Genomic DNA, 23,444 nt, shown 5'->3' on the forward strand with positions numbered 1-23,444 from the left:
AAGAATTCATAAAATCCACTTACCTATTTCTGTTTTATTTTCATTGTTTACGTAATTGGAAAATCATTTAAAAAAAAGAATTATGAATAGTTTCTGTCATCACCCATTTCCCGATAACAGCGGCTGTCCGCTCAGTAACATGAAGAAATACCCCCGTTTTCGAGGCTTCGTATGAATAAAACGTTCTTCGAAGAATGGCATATGACACATCGCTGGAAAGCTTATTCCTTCATCTACATTCTCGTAACATCGACTGTTTTTTTCCGAGTTATAACAAGCGATTTCGTTGGATTAAAATTGGTTTCTAATGACGCTTTCTTGCCGAAATCTGCTACAAGTTTCGTGATTTGACAATTTTGAGCACGTGACCTAAGGCAGCCAATCAAATTACAGCTGTGATACCAAGCTCGTGTTTGATTTCAAAAGTTGGCGAAAGATGTTTTGTTAAATCGTGCTATTCTGAACGTTTTAAGCAGTAAATCACGATATATATTAAAAATATGGAACTTCGTGAACGTATCGTGCTAGGTTACGAGCTGTGACAAAGATTTTTCATGCATATATTTTTGCATCAGACATTGTGTCCGAGCCGAGAATTCAAGGCGACGAAAGCCGAGATGTCATTTGACTTACATTACACGCGATAGCACGAAAAGATGGAAATAATAACTTAGATGTAATATATTTTTGTTGATATCATTTATTACTTTGTATAATATATTTAAAGATTTGTTTAAAACGTCTTTATTTTGCTCTTTGACATGTTCGATGTGGACCCGTATTTCAATAACATCGCGGGAATATTAGTGAATATTTTTTTAATTTATCGATAAAAAATGATAAATTGAATTGGAATATGTATTTCAGACATTATGAAATGTGATAGATTTAATAAATGAATGATATTACAGGTAGGTCCATAAAAAGATATACTATTTTGACGTGACTACGACTTGGCCGGTAAATGGTGTCTGGGGACTCGATGCTTCTTGGCCGGAAAGCCAGTCGCCATGTTTGAAGGCTGAAACTAATACGAGTCATTTGATTGGTCCTACTTCGAAAATCAACCTATCATATTTGTCCTTGTATCATCGCTTGATTTTCTTTACTGACTGCGTTGGAACAAAACGGACGATGTAAACAGCGGCAAATACGTTTTGTTACTCGTAGTATATCAGCTGTGTATCGTTTTGTATCGATACATAGACCCACGAATCGATAGTCGTATCGAACTGTAATGTATCGTGATACATCGATGTATCGGTGAATCGTCCCAGCCCTAGGTGTTAAACAACAAACAAACAAACAAAACCATGTAAACAATAGAAGTAATGCTTCTTATGCATTACTGCATCATTTTCAGCCTTTAGCCAGTTTTTGAATGAGTTAGTTGGGTTACAGCCACCTTGAACAGTATTAGTTATATCCCGGTGTGCGTCAAGTCTGAAGTGACGCGGGGCTCAGGTGTTTACAACTATGGTGGAACACATGCACATGGGCATGGCGCTGACAAACCAAGAATCATACTCAGGGTGAATCTGGGATTCCAACAGTCATAGGATTCTGGCATGACTAAGGGATGCAACCCCCAATTACCCCCATCAAGCTCATCTAAATAATTTCACTGATATTAAAAAAAATTAAAAAGAAGATCAATACGGAAGCAACCACCTCATTTGTCATTCAATCCATTATTTTTCCTTTCAAGTAATTTGTCCATAATTTCCCCAAGCAATACTTTTTTGAAACTGTGAGTGAGTAACACAAAGCTAGCCCGAGGCCAATACAAGTTCCTATGGGCTAGTGCAAAGTTTCCAATTTCCCCATTGTTTTAACATAACCAGGGCATCTATCTTATCAGTAAAGCTTTGGAGGCATTTGTTCCATTCAGTAGATGGCAAGTACATCGTAACCATGGTAACTATCAGGGGCCTGCCTACCTGCTGTGATGTCTCTGTACCGAAGTTGTCATCCTCCCCTGCGCTCTCCGTGGACATCTTGCCGGAGACACCTGCAGAATTAATACACCGTCAGTACATGTCAGGCGACAGGAAATACACGTCTTATTCTTATTCTAACCTCCATTGTTATGTCTGAATGAGGTCGCAAGATGTGAGTGAGTGAGTGAGTGAGTGAGCGAGTGAGTGAGTGAGTGAGTTGGGTTTAATGCCGCTTTTAACAGTATTCCAGTTATATCACGGCGTGTCAGCTTAATGTGTGGGAGGAAAGCCCGAAGTGATGCAGGTCTCAGATGTTTACCACTTCGGTGAAACCCATGAGCACGGGTATGGTGCTGACAAATCTAGAAACAGAGTCAGGGCGAACAGGGATTCGAACCCAGAATCATAGGTTTCTGGCATGCCCAAGGGATGCAACTCTGCACGGCAAATCGCAGCGCCTTACACGACTGGGCCACCCGTGCCCCCGAGGTGAGGTGAGGTGAGGTGAGGTGAGGTGAGGTGAGGTGAAATGGGTTTTAACTTCGCGTCCAAGATTAGTGCACTTATATGGCTGTGTGAATCCACTTGTGTGTGTGGCTGCTTGTATTAGACCAGACTAATGCCGATTTTAATGCCTACTGAGATACCATGCCGCAGTTTAACATGAATACCCCACTCAGACACAGTATACTGACTCTGAGCCGACCAGTCCTTGTTTAAGACCCTTAATGCCAAGTGCCAGGCAGGGTAACAACAAGTACCATCCTTTACTATGACGCGGCCGGGGATGGAACCTCAGACCTTCCGCTCTCCGGGCGGATACTCTGCCACAAGACTACAGGGCGTCCATGTCTGAATGAGCTGTCAGTATTCACCTGATATTTTGTAGAGCAGGTCCCCAAGGAGCTGTACTGAGCTGAATCTGATCCTCCAGTTGTCAGCAAACAGTCCGTTCTCGATCTCTGGCAGCAGCAGTGAGATGGCGGTGTCAGCGAACAGCGTGATGATTCTCTGGCCAGCCCGCAAAGCTGTGTCACGTACATACTCACTTTCATCTGCAAGAGCCTGCAATACAAGGGAATCACTATTACTGAACTGATAAACCTTGGGGACCTGTGTCACCAGACACACGTTAAAAGCGTATCACAGCAACAAAACATCTGGAGGGGCTGCAATGAACTCCAGATGTAAAAACGTTCAAGCTAAATCATTGCACATAATGCTCATTCTTCCAGCATAGCCAGACTCTTTCTATTCTCTTTCATCACAGAGATTGATACAAAACAAAAGGTCTCATTGAGGGAGCATAGAGTGTTGCTATACATTTTGCCTGATCAATGGACGTACTACACATGGAAACATTCTCAGTACGGACCCCGTTAGTTCTGTTTGGAGTGACCACAGAATCACACATATTTGTTAATCAGAAGCTACCCTGGAACAGCTTAATTTCCACCTACCTTCAAGATGGATGGTAGAATAGGGCCTACGAATATCGCAAAATCTCTGCCAAATGTTGTGGGCAGATAGATGTAGGTCATGATGTATCCGTCTCTGACGAAGGGCGCGATGTCGTCTCTCTCCGCAGTCTCTATGATGCCGGGCATCAGCTTCTTCAGCTTGTCCAGTCCCATGCCGCCGATGGCCTCGCTCAGACCTGGGGGAGAAAGGTTACTGACATATAGTCTCAGCTTCTGGTAGAACCTTGTTAGAAGATTGTTTGCTTGTTGTTTAACCCCGCATGATACACACAATTGGGATCGATAACATGCTTCAACCAAGTCAGTGAGCCTGACCAAGTAAGTCACCTCTTACGACAAGCATAGTCGCCTCTTACAGCAAGCAGGGGTTGCTGAAGACCTCTTCTTGGGTCAAGGTGAAATGGCGGTTAACGTGACATGCGCCCACTGAGATACCATGTCTCAGTTTAATATGGGTACCTCACTCAGACATAGTATACTCTAGCTGACCACTCCTTGTTTATCTCCTTAATGCTGAGTGCCAGGAAGGGTAACAACAAGTACAATCTTTTGGTATGACACAGCCAGGGGATAAAACCACAGACCTTCCGCTCTAAGACAAGCAAAACACTGATACGTTAACATTAATTCACGACAATCGCACTCGTGACAATCACAGTCATTTTTAAGTATAGATTATATACGACAGTCATAGTGATAAGACATTTATAACTCCCATACTTAACCATAGACAATCATAGTGCTAAGAGCAGTTTGTGGACTGGGCCCTGACCACCATGTGTCCCTCACCTTGTGCAGCACCAGATCTGTCGACGGAGCTCTGTTCTGACACGAGGTTCTCCATGAGCCAGGGCAGAAGCTCCTCGAAGATGGTCTCCCCCATCCCCTTCACCATGGCTCCCAGGGCGCGGGCCGACACGCTCCGCACCTCCGGCACGGGGTCCAGCAGACACTGCTTGAGTCCAGGAATCACCGACTGCAGGTACGGTGAGAGGTCCTGCCGCCACAGAGAAGGGGGAGTCAGTCAATGGTGTACAGGGGGGAGCAATCAGTCAGTGAATCAATGGCCTACATTCGGAATGTCATTGTGTATAGATAAATTGGTAATATCTATTCTGTTCTGCCCACATCATCATAAAGTTTGCCGCACGTTTCATTTATTTTTCCATTAAAAAAATAAAAAAATCCTTAAATATTTCAAATTCAATGGAAGTCAAATACAGTATTGCAGTATTTTATTTACCAAGGAATAAATTTATGTAGCCTGGCCCTTTCCCACAACTGTTTATTTGGTTACACATCTGTTTATTTGGTTACATAGTAGTATGAACAACAAAAACAACAACAAAAAAACACCGCCCACCCACACTATATTTTCAAACGCCATTGCCTGTGAACCAATTATTTTATTTTTTTAGCCTTAACATGGACAATGGACAGTGAAAAGGAAAAACATTCAATTTCAAACATTTAATGGACCAGCCTAGTTCATATTTAGCATCAATTTATTAATTGCAGGTGCATATAGTTAATGTTTCATCAATATACATACAGAATAATTTTATTATTAATCAATTATTAACTGACTATCTAAATGAACTAAATGTGATACAGTAACTGACACATAATTAGCCCTTTAATTTTGCAGCTATTGAGAGAGTGAGGCACAACACAGATGGCCCGACTACTGCCACACTGACCTTCTGGTCCGTGAGAGAATACATGTTGCCCATGATCTGTGCAGCCATCTTCCTGGTGTCCGTCGTCCGGTCCTGGAACGCTCGCTGGATGACCGGCATGATGAGGGCCAGCGACGGAGCGTCAACGAAGTGGACAAACTTGGTGTTGAGCAGGATGTGAAGACTGGGCGTGGTCTTCTTGGTCGGGTCCTGAAGGGCGTCAATCAGTTCGGGCACAATAGCTGAAGGATAACAGTGAGTGAGTGAGTGAGTAAGGTTTTACGCCACTTTTAGCAATATTCCAGCAATATCACGGCGGGGGACACCAGAAATGGGCTTCACACATTGTACCCATGTCGGGAATCGAACCCGGGTCTTCGGCGTGACGAGCGAACGCTTTAACCACTAGACTACCCGACCGCCCCGGACGATAAATGGCAAACTTAGTGACAGCAGGTCATCACAGGATGGATAAAGAAGCATGAGTGAGTGAGTGTGTTACTTGTGTGATGTTGCTACATGCCTGCAGCCTGTACCAATCCAGTCTGGATCAGACAAACCAGTGATTAACAATGAGCAACGATTCACCTTGTGTACGATGACATGCAATCATATGACTGCACCCTTTAAATGATCAAGTCTGGACCTGACAATCCAGTGATTGATATTATGAGTAAAGATTCATGCTGTCGGTTTGTTGTTTAATGCCATGTTAATCATGACGGTGGTCTGTACATAATGGAGTCAGTATGGTTTTATGCTGCTTTTAGCAGTATTCAAGCAATATCACGGCTGGGGACACCAGAAATTGGCTTCATGTTGGGAATCGAACCCCGGGCTTTCGGCGTGACAAGTGAACTCTATAACCACTAGGCTACCTGACCACCCCTGTAAATAATGGTGTGGACACCAACACAGGGCTTCACACACTGTACCTCACAGGAATCAAACCCTGGCCTTCAGCATGGTGAGCCATGCTTTACCCACTGGGTCACATCTTGGTCCTACGCCGCGTTAGACCTCCATGTTGGCCCTCTATAAAAACTTACATCAAAAGCACCAGGTACATGGGACCCGTCCTTCCACAGAACCTCCTCTGAGTTATCTAACATGAATCCGAAATTTTGAATATTTCCAAATGGTCCCTTTATTTGTTTGTTTGTTTCTTTCTTGTTTAATGCTGCAATATTCCAGCTATATGACGTCGATCTGAAAATAATCGAGCCTGGACCAGACAATCCTTGATTAACATCATGAGCAGTGATCTTCGCAATTGGGATACGATGACAAGCATCAACCAAGTCAGCGAGCCTGACCACCCGATCCTGTTAGTCGCCTTTTACGGCAAGCGTGGGTTGCTGAAGACCTATTCTACCCTGGATCTTCACGGGTTCCCCTTTTAAAAGTGATCTATGTAGTTGTACCAAAATGAAAACTAGTCCAAATTTCATCGCTTGAGGTTTCTAAAAATCATGAAAATCTGTGACACCAGTCACAGGTACTCACCTTGAATCTCAGGGTTCCTGATGACGGACCCGATCTGCATGAGAGCTTGTGAGCCCGCCCTCTGCACCTTGATGTGTGAGTCTGTGAGCACCTCCGTCAGCTTGGGCACGATGTTGGGCAGGCACGCCGACAGCTGCTTGGGGGCACAGTGGGCCATGGCACCTAGCAGCTCCACCGACCCTGTACAGGCAGACAGACAGACACAGGCCAATCAGACAAGTTCAGTAAACTCTGTATATAACAGTTTTAACAGGCATTTGCTGTGTATATCCTGTATATATGCTTACAACGGTTTACTGTACTTCACTGATTGCCAAAAATTGAAAATATTGTTGAGGACAGGGAGACAAATGGGTATTCTTCGGTGAATATGATCATAATTTTTTTAGCAGTACTCTTCCACTGTTTCACTGTGGCCTCCTAGTCTCTGCTTACATCAACTAGAAGATGCCGAACAGTCAGAACCTGGTTTTACGTCAAAATCAAGATTATTGCACTTGCATGCTTGAGTCCAGGACTCATGCCGATTTTTTAATGCTAGTCCACTGTCACCATGGCACACTTTAACATGGATACCCAACTCAGACGCAGTACACGGACTCCGAGCCAATCATCCTTCTTCTGTCCCCTTAATGTTGAGCGGCAGGTAACAAGTACAGTCATATAATGTCTTTCGGTATGACACGTCCAGAGGTCAAACCACCATCTTCTGCTCTCCATGCAGACGCTCTATCCACAAGACCACAGAGCGGGTCGTCAGACCCTGAAGTCTGACATCCCTGGAGGAAGTTGTGTCTCACCTGTCTTCGTCCGCCATTGGTCCTCCTCCAGGCCATTGAGCAGCGCCGGCAGCACCAGCTTCACACCGTGGGCACTCAGGTTCCGCATCACCGCCTTCGCACAGTCATCCGCTGCCTGAACACAAACATCATCTCTAGAAGTTTCTTAATATGTTTTGGGGAGGTCGGGTAGTCTAGTGGTTAAACGTTGTTCGCTCGTCACGCCGGAGGTCTGGGTTCGATTCCCAACATGGGTACAATGTGTGAAGCCCATTTCCGGTGTCCCCCGCTGTGATATTGCTGGAATATTGCTAAAATCAGCATAAAACCATACTCACTCACTCACTCTTAATATTTTTCAAAATAATACCTAAAGGCATTTTATGTGCATCTAAATTGTTACATTACATTTTTAAAAGTATATGCATGTTGAAATAATGCACTTCTTTATAAAAATCCATCCTGTTAAATTTTCTTACTCAGACATTAGCCTCTGAGTAACACAGTAGTCTCAGCAGTTATATGACTCACCTCCCGCACATACTGGTTGCTGTCTCCGAAACACAGCAGCAGGTGCTGGATGATGTTCACGATGTAGGGCTCAAACAGCCGCCCCAGCATATTACACAGCATCTCGAAGGCAAAGAGGGCACCTGCAACCAGCGTCAGGTACCGGATGTATCACATGATACAGGAATCCAGCATGTTTGATGCGATTTGCATCCAAAATACTTCTTATGATATTGTATTGTGTCCTGTAACATGTTTGTAGCAGCCAGTACTGGTGCCCATTAAACACCCAAGGGACTGCGGGGGCACAGGAATCTGCCGGATTCACTGTGCAGAGTTGCGTTCCTTGGGCACGCCAGAAACCTATGATTGTGGGATCGAATCACGGTTTGCCCTGATTATGTTTCTAGGTTTGTCAGCACCATACCCGTGCTCATGGGTTTCACCGAAGTGGTAAATGTCTGAGACCTGCATCACTTCAGGCTTTCCTCCGACATTAAGCTGACACGCCGCGATATAACTGGAATACTGTTAAAAGCGGCTTTAAACCCAACTCACTCACTTCAAGGGACTGCAACAAGTTGAATAATCAATAACACTGCAATCTCCTTAATCAAAGTCTTGGATAACTCTTAAAATTATGCTCATGAGTAATGCTGACTCTCAACACCGGCAAATCATACAGCCATCCTCCTATACAGGCAAACAGAGGTAGATAGCAAACACACAAACAGCTCAATTACATGTGACCATCAACACCCACTCTAGTTGGCACTTAAACCAATCATATGATACAACAGATTTGTCTGACCCGGGAAAGCTTATCTCTAACGCTACCCCCGTCCCCAAGCACCTAGCCCTGCACTAGGGGTGACTACTGGTCTGGAAATCACTATTGCGATAACTATTAATATTGCAAGCAACTATTGCGATAAATAGCGATAGTTTTCAGTGTATCATTTTAGATGGATTTTAGAGTTGAATTAAACCTAGGAACTGAAGTTTCCTTGAATGTGATAACCATAACAACAAATAAAAAGTAAAGTTTGAGATATGACTGATTAATTTTTTCTTTACCCTAATAATTAAAGAAAAGAACCCTCGATTTTCCATCCAAGTTTGTCACAAACTCCACTTGACTGTCACCCTCCGCCATTTTACTTAAGAAAGACCGGTTGCTAAGGATCAAGGGCAGTTAACTCTAATCTTCACTTGGCTGCGTTCGCAAGGGTGTTTCGATGACTCAATCACATGATATGGTGAATAAAATCGAAACTATCGATATTCCTAACTGAAATTGATGCTATTGATCGGAAACTGATTTAACAATCGATTTATTGCCTTTAAGTGCTTACCAATAGCAATATATCGATATTTCGATTTATCGTGACACCCCTACCCTGCATCCGCCTACCTTCCCTCTTGCGTGGGTTCTTCTTGTCCTGAATGGCTGCCGTCAGCGTGTCCATGATCTGTTGTTGCTTCAGGGCCAGCAGTCCCATCCCCTTGATGAGACCGGCCAGGCCGTAGGCAGCCCCGCGGCGCTCGCCGTAGTTGTCCGACTCCAGCAGCAGATGCAACAGCCGCTGCACCAGGTCGGGGGCACCCTGCTTGATGGATGGCACCAGGGGGGGCAGACAGTTGGCCACAGCCTCCTGCACCTGTTAGAGAGGGGGTAGCATGAGAGCAAGTCGTTAGAAATCTCTTGTGCAGCCTGTAATAATTGAAACTGGACCAGACAATCCAGTGATTGATATTGTGAGCAGTGAGCACTCCATCGGGGTACCATGATACGCCCCCAACCATGTCATCGAGCTTGACCACTCAATCCATTAAGTCGCCTCTTACGACCAGCATAATTCTAGCTCAGACTTCCCACGGGTTTCTCTTTTAGTAATCTTACAGCAGTACACAGTCGGGGTAGTGCATGGCTCCAGAACACACATCCAGTCAGGCTACTTTAAACTGTTAATGATTAATACATAGCATATCCCTCGCATTTAGGTCCCAACATTACCCCTAAAGACGTCCATGACATTATTACTCCAGTCAATGGATCAACATGTATTCCAATTGCATTCTCAGCTCCCTGGGGAGTATACAACCCAAGCTGTCCACAAGGCTGCCAGGTTTGCATTCACACGACCGCCTCCTTGGTGCAGTGACGACACTCACCTCCTGTGACGGGGTAGAGAGGGCGCTGATCAGCTGGGCAGCTATTGGTTTGACTTTGGGGTTGTCCGAGTCCAGATGCTTGGCCAGCGTTCCCATGAGGATGACGATGCTCTGTCGGACTGTGTCGTTCTGGGCGGTGTCGGGCGCATTCGCCATGAAGTTCTCAAACACTGGCAACAACACATTCACGTTCTCCTGCAAACAAGCGGGTCAAAGGATTACTTTCTTCACAACGTAACATGATGCTACACATCAGAACTTGCATGACATTATAGAAAAACCTGCATACAGAGACATCATAGATCTTGAACAACAACCGCTTAAAGTCAAATGTCGGTATTACAGTAAAATAAAGAAGTTGAAATGCTAAATTGTGTTTACTTTGTCATCCGTCAACTTCTAAGGAACCCCTATCCAACAATTCAAACAATAAAACCGGTATCAGCACTTCTACATTTAACCATCAACAATTTAACAATGACATTTCCCAGTGGAGTCAAACAACTATTTGAAAGAGTGAGTTGAGTGTAATGCCATTCACAGTCTTCCAGTGAACATACAACGGGGAGTGTCCCACATGAACAAACAGAATGGTTACTACACTACACTATCAACCCCTCTATAGGGGGCCCTACCTTGCCGTGGGTGTTGACACAGGACAGTCTTTCAGTGAACATACCACGGGGAGTGTCCCACATGAACAAACAGAATGGTCACTACACTACACTATCAACCCCTCTATAGGGGGCCCTACCTTGCCGTGGGTGTTGACACAGGAGTCTTTCAGTGAACATACCACGGGGAGTGTCCCACATGAACAAACAGAATAGTTACTACACTACACTATCAACCCCTCTATAGGGGGCCCTACCTTGCCGTGGGTGTTGACACAGGACAGTCTTTCAGTGAACATACCACGGGGGAGTGTCCCACATGAACAAACAGAATGGTTACTACACTACACTATCAACCCCTCTGTAGGGGACCTACCTTGCCGTGGGTGTTGACACAGGACAGTCTTTCAGTGAACATACCACGGGGGAGTGTCCCACATGAACAAACAGAATGGTTACTACACTACACTATCAACCACTCTGTAGGGGGCCTACCTTGCCGTGGGTGTTGACACAGGACAGTCTTTCAGTGAACATACCACGGGGAGTGTCCCACATGAACAAACAGAATGGTTACTACACTACACTATCAACCCCTCTGTAGGGGCCTACCTTGCCGTGGGTGTTGACACAGGACAGTGTTCAGTGAACATACCACGGGGAGTGTCCCACATGAACAAACAGAATGGTCACTACACTACACTATCAACCCCTCTGTAGGGGCCTACCTTGCCGTGGGTGTTGACACAGGACAGTCTTCCAGTGAACATACCACAGGGAGTGTCCCACATGAACAAACAGAATGGTTACTACACTACACTATCAACCCCTCTGTAGGGGCCTACCTTGCCGTGGGTGTTGACACAGGACAGTCTTCCAGTGAACATACCACAGGGAGTGTCCCACATGAACAAACAGAATGGTTACTACACTACACTATCAACCCCTCTGTAGGGGCCTACCTTGCCGTGGGTGTTGACACAGGACAGTGCTGCATCTCGCATCTGGGAGCGGACGTCAGGGTTCCTGTCCCCGAGAGCGTTAGGAACGTAGAAGTCGAACAGATCGGAGATGCTGTCCTGCGGGACTAGTGCTGCCATCTTGTGGAGGGCGAGAGCGATACCCGACCTGGCGTGCCACAAGTCTGGGGCTTGTTCCTCGACTAACCGCCCGAACTGGTCCAGCTGCGGAGGCGGCATCTGAGGGGTAGAAGTGAATAATGGGATGACAGGAATTCCCTCAAATTAAATGCATCGCGGCAGGAAAATTGGGAAAGAAATATTATAATATCCACACATAGAGTATTTTGCTGACAATGCAATATCTGCGATATGAATAGAGGTTACCACAGAAGTGTATCTTGAGATGGTAAATATCTTATCGTAGGAATAAACATTGTATTTAGTCAGCCTTGTACATAGTGTTTCTTCCTAACACAGACCATTTACCATTCTAAAACGCACAAGTGTGCTAACCTCTTTAACATAATGTCCTTCCAAGATTCTGTTGCCAATTTTAATCTTTGTTGCCTAATCATTGCAAGTTTTCATGGAATGTGCACATAAATACAATATGTCAGGTCAGTGATTAGTCAGTCAGTGACAACAGGTGACACAGTTCCAAACGAAACCTGACAAAGGAAGTACCTGGGGCTTGAAGTAGTGAGTGAGTGAGTATGGTTTTATGCCGCTTTTAGCAATATTCCAGCAATATCACGGCGGGGCACACCAGAAATGGGCTTCACACATTGTACCCATGTCGGGAATCGAAACCGGGTCTTCGGCGCGACGAGCGAACGCTTTAACCACTAGGCTACCCGACCGCCCCAGGGGTTTGAAGTAAGTAATTAGGGTATAAACCTTCTGTGTTCAGAAATTTGATGTAGTTTAACTGTAAATTAGATACCTCTTATTCTTATTAGGAACCGATGACTTTAGATTTTTTTCACTTTTCTCATGTGGTTTTAATTCTTATCATCGTTTGTTTCAATGAGAAAATTACCGAACATGTCTTAAAACTTTCATAATCATTTGTGTGCATTTCATTAAGTTTTGTCATCTCAACATCAAAACTGTCTCAAATTTGTTAAGATATTAAACGTATACAGTTCACATGGGTCATCCGTAACCATTGTTACAAGTAGGCTATTGACATAATCGATGTATTCGATGTATTCATATGCAAGTTTTGTGAGTGAAAGGCTTTGTTAATTCAGAGGAATATGATACCTGATTTTAATCCTGTTTTGACCAAGCATTTTTCAACGAGTGGAATCCAAGTTGATGGGGGTATGACTGATGTACTTACAAATAACTTGTCCTCGTATTTCTGCAGCAAGAGTTGCACTGTGGGAGGGACAAATTCCCGGTGAACCTCCAGCACTTGGGCCAGTGTCTCGGCAGCGGCACGGCGGATCACTGCCTCGTCATGGATAACATCCTCCACTAACGCACTGCTCAACTCCTCGTATGGCTCCTCCAGATCTAGATCTTCCTTCAGTCTACAAGTCAATATCAGACGTGTTATATGGTAGTGTAATTTTTAATCAAACAATGTTACATAGTTTCTGTTGAGATTCAGAAGAAGTTCATTGCATTGTATTTGGACAATGATTAGTTGTCAAGAACGTAGTACTATTTACTGGAGCAGTGGTGAGGAAGTTATTATATTTAGATGCTTGAATTATCTGTATACTTTCGGTATAGCATGAATGGATGTCAAGCATTATAGAAACATGGAATATTCTGGGATGTTCTAGTGACACTGGACTGGTGAAGTACTGCGTAGAAAGTTCTGGAAGCTGGTTAGACTATATAATTGGAGCAGGCGTGTCCCCATCTCATCTCGCATTTCATCAAGACCAGCTTTCGTGTGAAGATCACTTTTACACCTTGGGTGTTCAGCTTTGGCCTATCTCTGACCACTGTTGCTGCGAGGTGATTATTGTCATAGTCATTTCCACTGCTCTCACATTTGATACTGCCATTGAATATTGTACTACCACTCTATTGTGTAATGCCATTGTAATTGCTGTACAGTAATTTATATTGATTTGTAAACCTAGTTAATTTTGTAATACAACTGTTGATTGTATACCATTTGTTGGCTGTTTGTTGGTTTCACATAAAATTCTTTATGTTCAGATTCTAGGGTTAAGATATTGTTTAAATTTGGGAATCGCCACATAACAGATGTAACATATGTTCCTGTGGGTACAGTTCCTGACACAATAACATCACATTCCCCCTCGGAATAGATAGAGAATATCCCCTGAGTGTCTTTTGATATCAAATATATCAACACGACTCGATAAAAGCATAAAATTAAGATTTTTTGGTTTGTTTGTTTAAAGCCGCACTTAGCAATATTCCAGCTATATGACGGCGGTGTGTAAATAATCGAGTCTGGACCAGACAATCCAGTGATTAACATCATGAGCATCGTTCCATGCAATTAAGATACGATGACATGCATCAACCAAGTCAGCAAACCTGACCACCCGATTCCATAAGTCGCCTCTTAGGACAAGCGTAGTCACCCTTTACTGCAAGCATGGGTTGCTGAAGACCTATTCTAGCCTAGATCTTCACGGGTCATACACATTTATGGGGTGTTGTTGTTCTGACCAACTCCAACTGACTAAGGTGGCATTTCGGCCCAAACCCCTGATCAACACTGCCCGTTTTACTTACTTTTCTGCTAATCTCTTCACATGGTCTTCAACATCATTTGACGCAACCCACACTCTTTTGGCAATATTCAGTCCAAGATCAAAGCTGTCATCTATGTTTGGCAGGACAGTCTCCAGAGCTTGTAAGCACTGAACAACGGGGAGAAGGGGAAAATGTCACATACAGACAGTCTCCAGAGCTTGTAAGCACTGAACAACGGGGAGAAGGGGAAAATGTCATATACAGACAGTCAACTCAGCAATCAGAAATATTATAATTGATTACTTGGATAGAAACTGAACTCAGTCATCAATGGAATCAATTAATTGGAACAACATTTGCAAACATTAATCCATCTTCAGAAGCCAAGCAGTAACCTATAACACTACACATGCATTATACCGGACACCTATCCTCCATGTTTGTTTGATGCTTCTAATAAAGCCACACGCGACAGCATCACTATTTGAAAACTAGGATGATTGATAAAGCTCAAAATAATCAAATAAAATAACCCTGCTTGCACTTGTATGGTAAATATGATATAACCTTTGAATCTGAATATCAAAGCAATGCATAAACATTAGCAATTGGACATCATCATAAAAAAAGTACTCGAAAATAGAAGTTCCATAATGGCATGTGACAACCTCATCAATGACATCCGTCGCAGCCACATGTAATATTCTGGATCTACATTGGTAATTAAACATTACATTTACTTCTGAAAGCATTTAATTCAAGCCATTACGTTGGGGCAAGCCCCCCAAACCCCATTATTTTAGCGAGGCGACAAAAATGGTGTCTGAAAAACTTGGAGACCATAACTCATGAATGAGCTCATGCACATCCCTTACCAAAATGGTGGAAGGTGTCCGGTATAATGCATTCTTGCCCCTATAACAAGCCTGCCAATGACATAGCACAGCCTACCTGTAACGAGGTACAGCCTACCTGTAACGAGGTACAGCCTACCTGTAACGAGGTAAAGCCTACCTGTAACGAGGTACAGCCTATCTGTAATAGGCACATTTACCTGCAAAGAGGCAGTTTACCTACAAACAGGTACAGCTTACCTGTAACAACACCATGCCTACCCATGACAAGGCACAGCTTACCTGTAACAAGGATTAACTCACCTGTAACGAGGCATCCCGGACAGCAGTGCAGGGTGACTGTAGCCCCTCCAGCAGGACTGTGATCTCCTCCTTGCTGACTGTGGCACAGCCCGTGTCGCCGTTGCTGCAACAGGCCAGCTCCCGTAAGGCCTGCGTGGCGTGCTGCTGTGAACTCCCTGGCATCGTGCCCACAACCTGCAGACACAGCTCCAGCAGCTGCCTCAGAGGGAGCTGACTCGGGTCGTACTGGACGTGCAATGGAAGGACATACGTCACATCAAGCCATACATGTCTCACTGACGACAACACTGTCACAAGGACCAACATCTTCAACAGTATCCTTCGTAATCATGTCTTGCTATCCATTCTTTGAGCAGACTAATTTAATTCTTAGTAATACAGAAATTCTTGCTCAGAATACCAAAAGACAGTAGGCAAAAAAAAGGGAGAAAGAACTGTTATGAGGACTGATATGAGCTTATGTTTTCTTTCAAATAACTTTAAGGAAATAGTGAGTGAGTATGGTATTACGACGCTATAAGCAATATTCCAGCAATATCATGGTGGTGCACAGTAGAAATGGGCTTCACACAATGTACCCATGTTGGGATCTTCGGCATGATCAGAGAATGCTTAAACTGCTACGCTACCCCTTAAAGAAACTGTAGGCTCATCTTTAATAAATAAACTTGTCGGGCCTTGCATCAAAATTTATTCCAGCTGAAATAGCTATAATATAATGACAAAATAGACGGGTCACAAAACCCTGCTATCCCTGACACACTGTCTGTATCATGGCTGTAACGTACCTCGTCCCCATCCCTAACACACTGTCCGTAACATGGATGTAATGTATCTCTTCCCCATCCCCGACACACTGTCTGTAACGTATCTCTTCCCCATCCCTGACACACTGTCTGTAACATGGCTGTAACATATCTCTTCCCCATCCCCGACACACTGTCTGTAATGTATCTCTTCCCCATCGCTGACACACTGTCTGTAACATGGCTGTAACGTATCTCTTCCCCATCGCTGACACACTGTCTGTAACATGGCTGTAATGTATCTCTTCCCCATCCCCGACACACTGTCTGTAACATGACTGTAACGTATCTCTTCCCCATCCCCGACACACTGTCTGTAACGTATCTCTTCCCCATCCCTGACACACTGTCTGTAACATGGCTGTAACGTATCTCTTCCCCATCCCTGACACACTGTCTGTATCATGGGTGTAACGTATCTCTTCCCCATCCCCGACACTGTCTGTAACATGTCTGTAACGTACCTCTTCCCCACACGTGTCGCAGTCCTCTCCAACCTTCCTCATCCGGGCATGCTCAGTAATGAGCTGTAACGCAAGGGCACAAACACCCTCGTCTCCCGCCACAGCAGCCCCTCCCTTCCTCAGCACACTCCACACCAAGTAATAAATAAAAGCAAATGTACAGGCCGGGAACAATGACTGCTCCCTCTCGTCCGGCACCACATGTAGGTCGGCCGTACGGTGCAGCAGCTGGACCACACGGGCTGCTTGCTCAGCACGTGGTTCATGAGTCCAGCTAACAGAGATATCACACACTGGCTCCAACTGTCTGAGGGTCACGTTGCTCACAACAATACCTGAAATGTACACGTCAAAGCTGAATACAGTTAACTACGGTTATAACGAACACACTCATATCGAACTATGGTTATAGCGAACTCAAAGGGACCACTAAGTTTAGTTCGTTATAACTGTAGTTCGTCATAAGCATATATACTACATCTATACAGCAAATGATTGGGACAAAAACCATAAGTTCATTATATCAGTCAGTTTGTTATATCCGTCAGTTCGTCATAAACATAGTTTACTGTACTTGGGGGACATTCCGCTCTCCTGGCGGACACTCTACGGAGGCGGTCTATTTAAATATACAAGTACATGTATTAGTCATACTGCTCACACTAATACAGTTTAGTTTATTTGTCTGTCTGTTTGTTTGTTTGTTTGTTATTTATCGCCGCACTCAGCAATACTCCAGATATGACAACAGCCTGTAAATAACAGAGCCTGGACCAGACAATTCTGTAATCGATATTGTGAGCAACAATCAATCGAGGTACGACCACATGCAATCAACCAAATCACAAGTCCGACAGCCTGATTCATTAAGTCGCCTCTTACGATCAGCATAGGTCACTAGGGAGCAATTCCTTCCCTGGATCCTAAAGGGGGCCCACTAATATTGAATTATACCCTCTTGTCAGATGTACTAAATACTTTCAAGGATGTAAAAAAATCACGTCATATTTAATTTAGCCCTAAAATGGTTGGCATAGGCCATTAAGCTTAAACATTAAAAACAGTTACATCTAACCCTTATATCAATAGCTTTTGAAACGTGTTCATGTGCCAATGATTTTCTTTTTTTCAGCCTTTGAAAGCACAAGATGTCATTGAAAAGAAAATCTCTACATATTTACTTTGTGAAGATCCAGGCAACAAGGAATAAATTTGTTGTGTCAAGAACAGGGGTCCGGAAACCGTCATATGCGCCGGACATGTCCGACTGGGAATCTCAAATGTCCGTTTTTAAATATTGCTTACCGGACATTTTAAAAAGTATTGTCCGGACATTCTTAAATTTTGACCGGAACATGATCAACAGTTAGGACTGAGCAGTTTCTGTCTGCAGTTGCAACACAATGAAGATTAACTACACTGACAAGCTTTGTTTGTTTTGATTGCTGTAAATACATCGTACCTACATGATAGTCCAATCGGTCAATCACTGTAATAGGCAATAAACTGAGTTGACACTGATTAATCGAGGATTAATTACTGAGAACATCTTGTTAATTTGAGTGAAAGGTGTTTACAACTGTACATTAATACCTTGCATCATCGATGTACCTCATTATCCTCACAATGCTACGATACGTAACCTCAGACAAGAAGCGAAAGCGTGACGACAGCCAGTCGACCGATGCAGATCAGTTGAGCGGATCTGCCAAACCCTCAAAGTCTGGACGATCATTTTGTAAGTCGTGGCTAACGACTTTCACTTGGTTGACATACAATGAGGATTTGCAGATTTTATTGTTTTCAGTAGCTAGTCATATATTGAATCTTGATTGACCGCCATTTTGCTTTCTCGGACGATCGATATCCAATTTGTTTATGGTCAATAAATAAGTACAGATGAAAAAAGTATTCAAATAACTATTGCTATCAACGATATTTTTTTATTTGTGATTAAATTATCTGTCTTGTTTTTAAAAAAATCTTTAGTTTAAAAAAAAAAAAAATTCCCGTGAGGTCACGTGATAACCAAATATGGGATAATAGTCTCGATCCAAATGTTACAACGCGTACACTTGAGCAGACTCATGAATATAACTCATGAATATTAATTAGACCGTTCACTACGTTAACAGATCGTTATTATAATAGAAACAAACGTATGTTTTCCATGTAAATCTAAAATGATATTATTTGTTATTAATTGTCCGGTGAATTAAACAATTTAAATTGAAACAATTCATAATTCATCATATTATGAATACGTAAACTTGTAATGTGTGTGAAAAGTCGTACTAAAATACGCTATTTGAAGGGGGCGTGGCCTAAATGCAAATGTCCGATTGGGATTTTAAATTTTCCGGACCCCTGGTCAAGAACTATTTAAAGAAAACAGTTGTGAGAATGACCTTGAGAAACTACACTATTTGACCATGAAGATTATCATGGGATTCCCTTGGGAAAAACAGTTGTGAGAATGACCTTGGGAAACTACACTATTTGACCATGAAGATTATCATGGGATTCCCTTGGGAAAAACAGTTGTGAGAATGACCTTGGGAAATCACACTATCTGACCTTGAAGTTCATCTTGGAATGCCGCCTGGCCGAGATCCACAAATACTTGACTAGCCCTCGGAGCTGCCAGGGGGGACTGAAGCAAGGGAGACAACAACGCACAGATGTCCTTCATGTAGACGCAGAATGAAGACTTGTTGCCCTTGACAGCAGCCATCACTAAGCTGCAGGCACACTGGAGTGTTGTATCAAGCTGCGGAACAGATGATCTCATTCATAGTAACAATAACAAGCCATTTATACTGCGCATATTTCCACACCACACGGGCATGTTCAAAGCACTATTATTACCCATGTCACTGGATTAGTATGCACTCATCATTCTCAGCTCCCTGGGGAGTATACAACCAGTTGCCTGTGAGGTGCTAGAAGGTTAACAACCACAATGACATCTCATCCTATCTGGTACCCATTCACTGCTGGGTGAACAGAGGCACATTTCAAACAAAGACACATGCCCAAGGAGACGCCACTTGTGTTACATGTGCTTCATTGTTGGGCAGGACTGTGGCCCTAGAAACTCTCAGGAGCCAAGCTGCTGAAACGTGGTCACCCATCCAAGGACTCTCCGCAAACAATGTTGCTTAACTTCACTTGATTTGTGACTTGTGCGCTGTGCATAGGAACACATGCCACCATCTTCATTTGTTTTGTTTGTTTGTTTGTTGTTTAAGACCAGCAATATTCCAATATGATGGTGGTCTGTAAATAATTGGCTCTGGACCAGACAATCCAGTGATTAACATCATGAGCATCGATCTACCCAATTGGGATAAAATGACATACATCAACCAAGTCAGTGAGCCCGACCACCTGTTCCCGTTAGTCGCCTCTTATAACAAGCATGTTCGCTTGTTAAGACAAGCATGGGTTGTTGAAGACAAAACCTAACCCGGATCTTCACAGGTCAACTCATTTTGTAGTAATACTAAATACTTAATAAATGCCATAATCTAACATCACAGGTAAACCTGTTGTCAACACAAGAAGTCTGGAATAAATAATCCTAACTCCATCATGGTGAATCACTGGAATTCACAAGATTTGCAAGTCACCTTGGGATATGTTGAAGGTCACTCATTACACTGGTTTAAACAGCATTTCGGTCATATCGCGAAGTGTGGAAGGAACGCCAACAGTGACACATGTTGTAGAGGAAAATTAGCAAAGGGAAACCCATGGTGCTGACAAGGTCAAGGCCATGAGCAGGGATGGCCTGTGACCATCATCTAAGGGACATAACTCTCACCCCTCGCAGCCTGTTCCTGATCTCAGCCTCCTTCTCTTTCTGTGCAGCGACCATCTCTTCCTGTTTCTTGGTCAGTTTTGGTCCGGAGTCCTTCTTCCCCTTTTTCTTTTCCAGTTCCTGGTAATTACAAAATGACAGCTTCAAGCAGCAGACTGAGAAGGTTATCAATTATAATATCTGAAGCCAAAGCACTTCAGCCAAATGTGAGTAGTGTTGAGGATGACCTCTTGTTTGATGTCTACAGGGACCTCATCATCATTCACGAGATCACCTGGACTTGAGCTGTCTCATATTACCTTACATCTCCACAGGGAAACAAGCATAGGATACTGGGACATACAGATCTGGATTCCCCAGAGAGACTAGAATAGGACACTGGGACATACAGATCTGGATTCCCCAGAGAGACTAGCATAGGACACTGAGACATACAGATCTGGATTCCCCAGAGAGACTAGCAAAGGACACTGGGACATACAGATCTGGATTCCCCAGAGAGACTAGCATAGGACACTGAGACATACAGATCTGGATTCCCCAGAGAGACTAGCAAAGGACACTGGGACATACAGATCTGGATTCCCCAGAGAGACTAGCATAGGACACTGAGACATACAGATCTGGATTCCCCAGAGAGACTAGCAAAGGATACTGGGACATACAGATCTGGATTCCCCAGAGAGACTAGAATAGGACACTGGGACATACAGATCTGGATTCCCCAGAGACTAGCATAGGACACTGGGATATACAGATCTGGATTCCCCAGAGAGACTAGCAAAGGATACTGGGACATACAGATCTGGATTCCCCAGAGAGACTAGAATAGGACACTGGGACATACAGATCTGGATTCCCCAGAGACTAGCATAGGACACTGGGATATACAGATCTCGATTCCCCAGAGAGACTAGCAAAGGACACTGGGACATACAGATCTGGATTCCCCAGAGAGACTAGCAAAGGACACTGGGACATACAATTCTGGATTCCCCAGAGAGACTAGAATAGGACACTGGGACATACAGATCTGGATTCCCCAGAGACTAGCATAGGACACTGGGACATACAGATCTGGATTCCCCAGAGAGACTAGCATAGGACACAGGGACATACAGATCTGGATTCCCCAGAGATACTAGCATAGGATACTGGGACATACAGATCTGGATTCCCCAGAGAGACTAGCATAGGATACTGGGACATACAGATCTGGATTCCCCAGAGAGACTAGCATAGGACACTTGGACATACAGATCTGGATTCCCCAAAGAGACTAGCATAGGATACTGGAACATACAGATCTGGATTCCCCAGAGACTAGTATAGGATACTGGGACATACAGATCTGCATTCCCCATAGAGACTAGGATAGGACACTGGGACATACAGATCTGGATTCCCCAGAGACACTAGCATAGGATACTGGAACATACAGATCTGGATTCCCCAGAGACTAGTATAGGATACTGGGACATACAGATCTGCATTCCCCATAGAGACTAGCATAGGATACTGGGGCATACAGATCTGGATTCCCCAGAGAGACTAGCAAAGGACACTGGGACATACAGATCTGGATTCCCCTGAGAGACTAGAATAGGACACTGGGACATACAGATCTGGATTCCCCAGAGAGACTAGTATAGGATACTGGGACATACAGATCTGGATTCCCCAGAGAGACTAGCATAGGACACTGGGACATACAGATCTGGATTCCCCAGAGAGACTAGGATAGGATACTGGGACATACAGATCTGGATTTCCCATAGAGGCTAGCAAAGGATACTGGGACATACAGATCTGGATTCCCCAGAGAGACTAGAATAGGACACAGGGACATACAGATCTGGTTTCCCCCGAGAGACTAGCATAGGATACTTGGACATACAGATCTGGATTCCCCAGAGAAACTAGCATAGGATACTGGGACATACAGATCTGGATTCCCCAGAGAGACTAGAATAGGACACTGGGACATACAGATCTGGATTCCCCAGAGAGACTAGCATAGGATACTGGGACATACAGATCTGGATTCCCCAGAGAGACTAGCATAGGACACTGGGACATACAGATCTGGATTCCCCAGAGGCTAGTATAGGACACTGGGACATACAGACCTGGATCCCCCCGAGAGACCAGAATAGGACACTGGGACATACAGATCTGGATTCCCCAGAGAGACTAGGATAGGATACTGAGACATACAGATCTAGATTCCCCAGAGAGACTAGCAAAGGACACTGGGATATACAGATCTGGATTCCCCAGAGAGACTAGAATAGGACACTGGGACATACAGATTTGGATTCCCCAGAGAGACTAGCATAGGACACTGGGACATACAGATCTGGATTCCCCTGAGAGACTAGAATAGGACACTGGGACATACAGATCTGGATTCCCCTGAGAGACTAGCATAGGACACTGGGACATACAGATCTGGATTCCCCAGAGAGACTAGCAAAGGACACTGGGATATACAGATCTGGATTCCCCAGAGAGACTAGAATAGGACACTGGGACATACAGATCTGGATTCCCCAGAGAGACTAGCAAAGGATACTGGGACATACAGATCTGGATTCCCCAGAGAGACTAGCATAGGACACTGGGACATACAGATCTGGATTCCCCAGAGAGACTAGCATAGGACACTGAGACATACAGATCTGGATTCCCCAGAGGCTAGTATAGGACACTGGGACATACAGATCTGGATTCCCCAGAGAGACTAGCATAGGACACTGGGACATACAGATCTGGATTCCCCAGAGAGACTAGCATAGGATACTGGGACATACAGATCTGGATTCCCCAGAGAGACTAGCAAAGGATACTGGGACAT

General features: G+C 44.1%; 1 protein-coding gene across 1 annotated transcript in view; it reads right to left on the reverse strand.

The window, feature by feature from the left end:
* Nucleotides 1-23,444, reverse strand: part of LOC124141655 (eIF-2-alpha kinase activator GCN1-like) — a 79,459-nt gene that overhangs the window by 18,056 nt on the left and 37,959 nt on the right. Inside the window, exons 21-37 of the mRNA XM_048401066.1 lie at nucleotides 20,591-20,707; nucleotides 19,342-19,534; nucleotides 16,765-17,099; nucleotides 15,495-15,719; nucleotides 14,377-14,504; nucleotides 12,992-13,184; nucleotides 11,647-11,883; nucleotides 10,071-10,265; nucleotides 9,310-9,556; nucleotides 7,917-8,038; nucleotides 7,407-7,521; nucleotides 6,607-6,786; nucleotides 5,122-5,342; nucleotides 4,211-4,418; nucleotides 3,401-3,597; nucleotides 2,816-3,005; nucleotides 1,941-2,011 (exon numbers count right to left, since the gene is read on the reverse strand). Of these exons, the coding sequence (XP_048257023.1) occupies nucleotides 1,941-2,011; nucleotides 2,816-3,005; nucleotides 3,401-3,597; nucleotides 4,211-4,418; nucleotides 5,122-5,342; nucleotides 6,607-6,786; nucleotides 7,407-7,521; nucleotides 7,917-8,038; nucleotides 9,310-9,556; nucleotides 10,071-10,265; nucleotides 11,647-11,883; nucleotides 12,992-13,184; nucleotides 14,377-14,504; nucleotides 15,495-15,719; nucleotides 16,765-17,099; nucleotides 19,342-19,534; nucleotides 20,591-20,707 (3,174 nt within the window). The remainder of the gene's footprint in view (nucleotides 1-1,940; nucleotides 2,012-2,815; nucleotides 3,006-3,400; nucleotides 3,598-4,210; nucleotides 4,419-5,121; nucleotides 5,343-6,606; nucleotides 6,787-7,406; nucleotides 7,522-7,916; nucleotides 8,039-9,309; nucleotides 9,557-10,070; nucleotides 10,266-11,646; nucleotides 11,884-12,991; nucleotides 13,185-14,376; nucleotides 14,505-15,494; nucleotides 15,720-16,764; nucleotides 17,100-19,341; nucleotides 19,535-20,590; nucleotides 20,708-23,444) is intronic.

This window comes from Haliotis rufescens, unplaced genomic scaffold (assembly GCF_023055435.1).
Source record: "Haliotis rufescens isolate VD_foot unplaced genomic scaffold, xgHalRufe1.0.p SCAF_21, whole genome shotgun sequence".
Classification (NCBI taxonomy): Eukaryota; Metazoa; Mollusca; class Gastropoda; order Lepetellida; family Haliotidae; genus Haliotis; species Haliotis rufescens.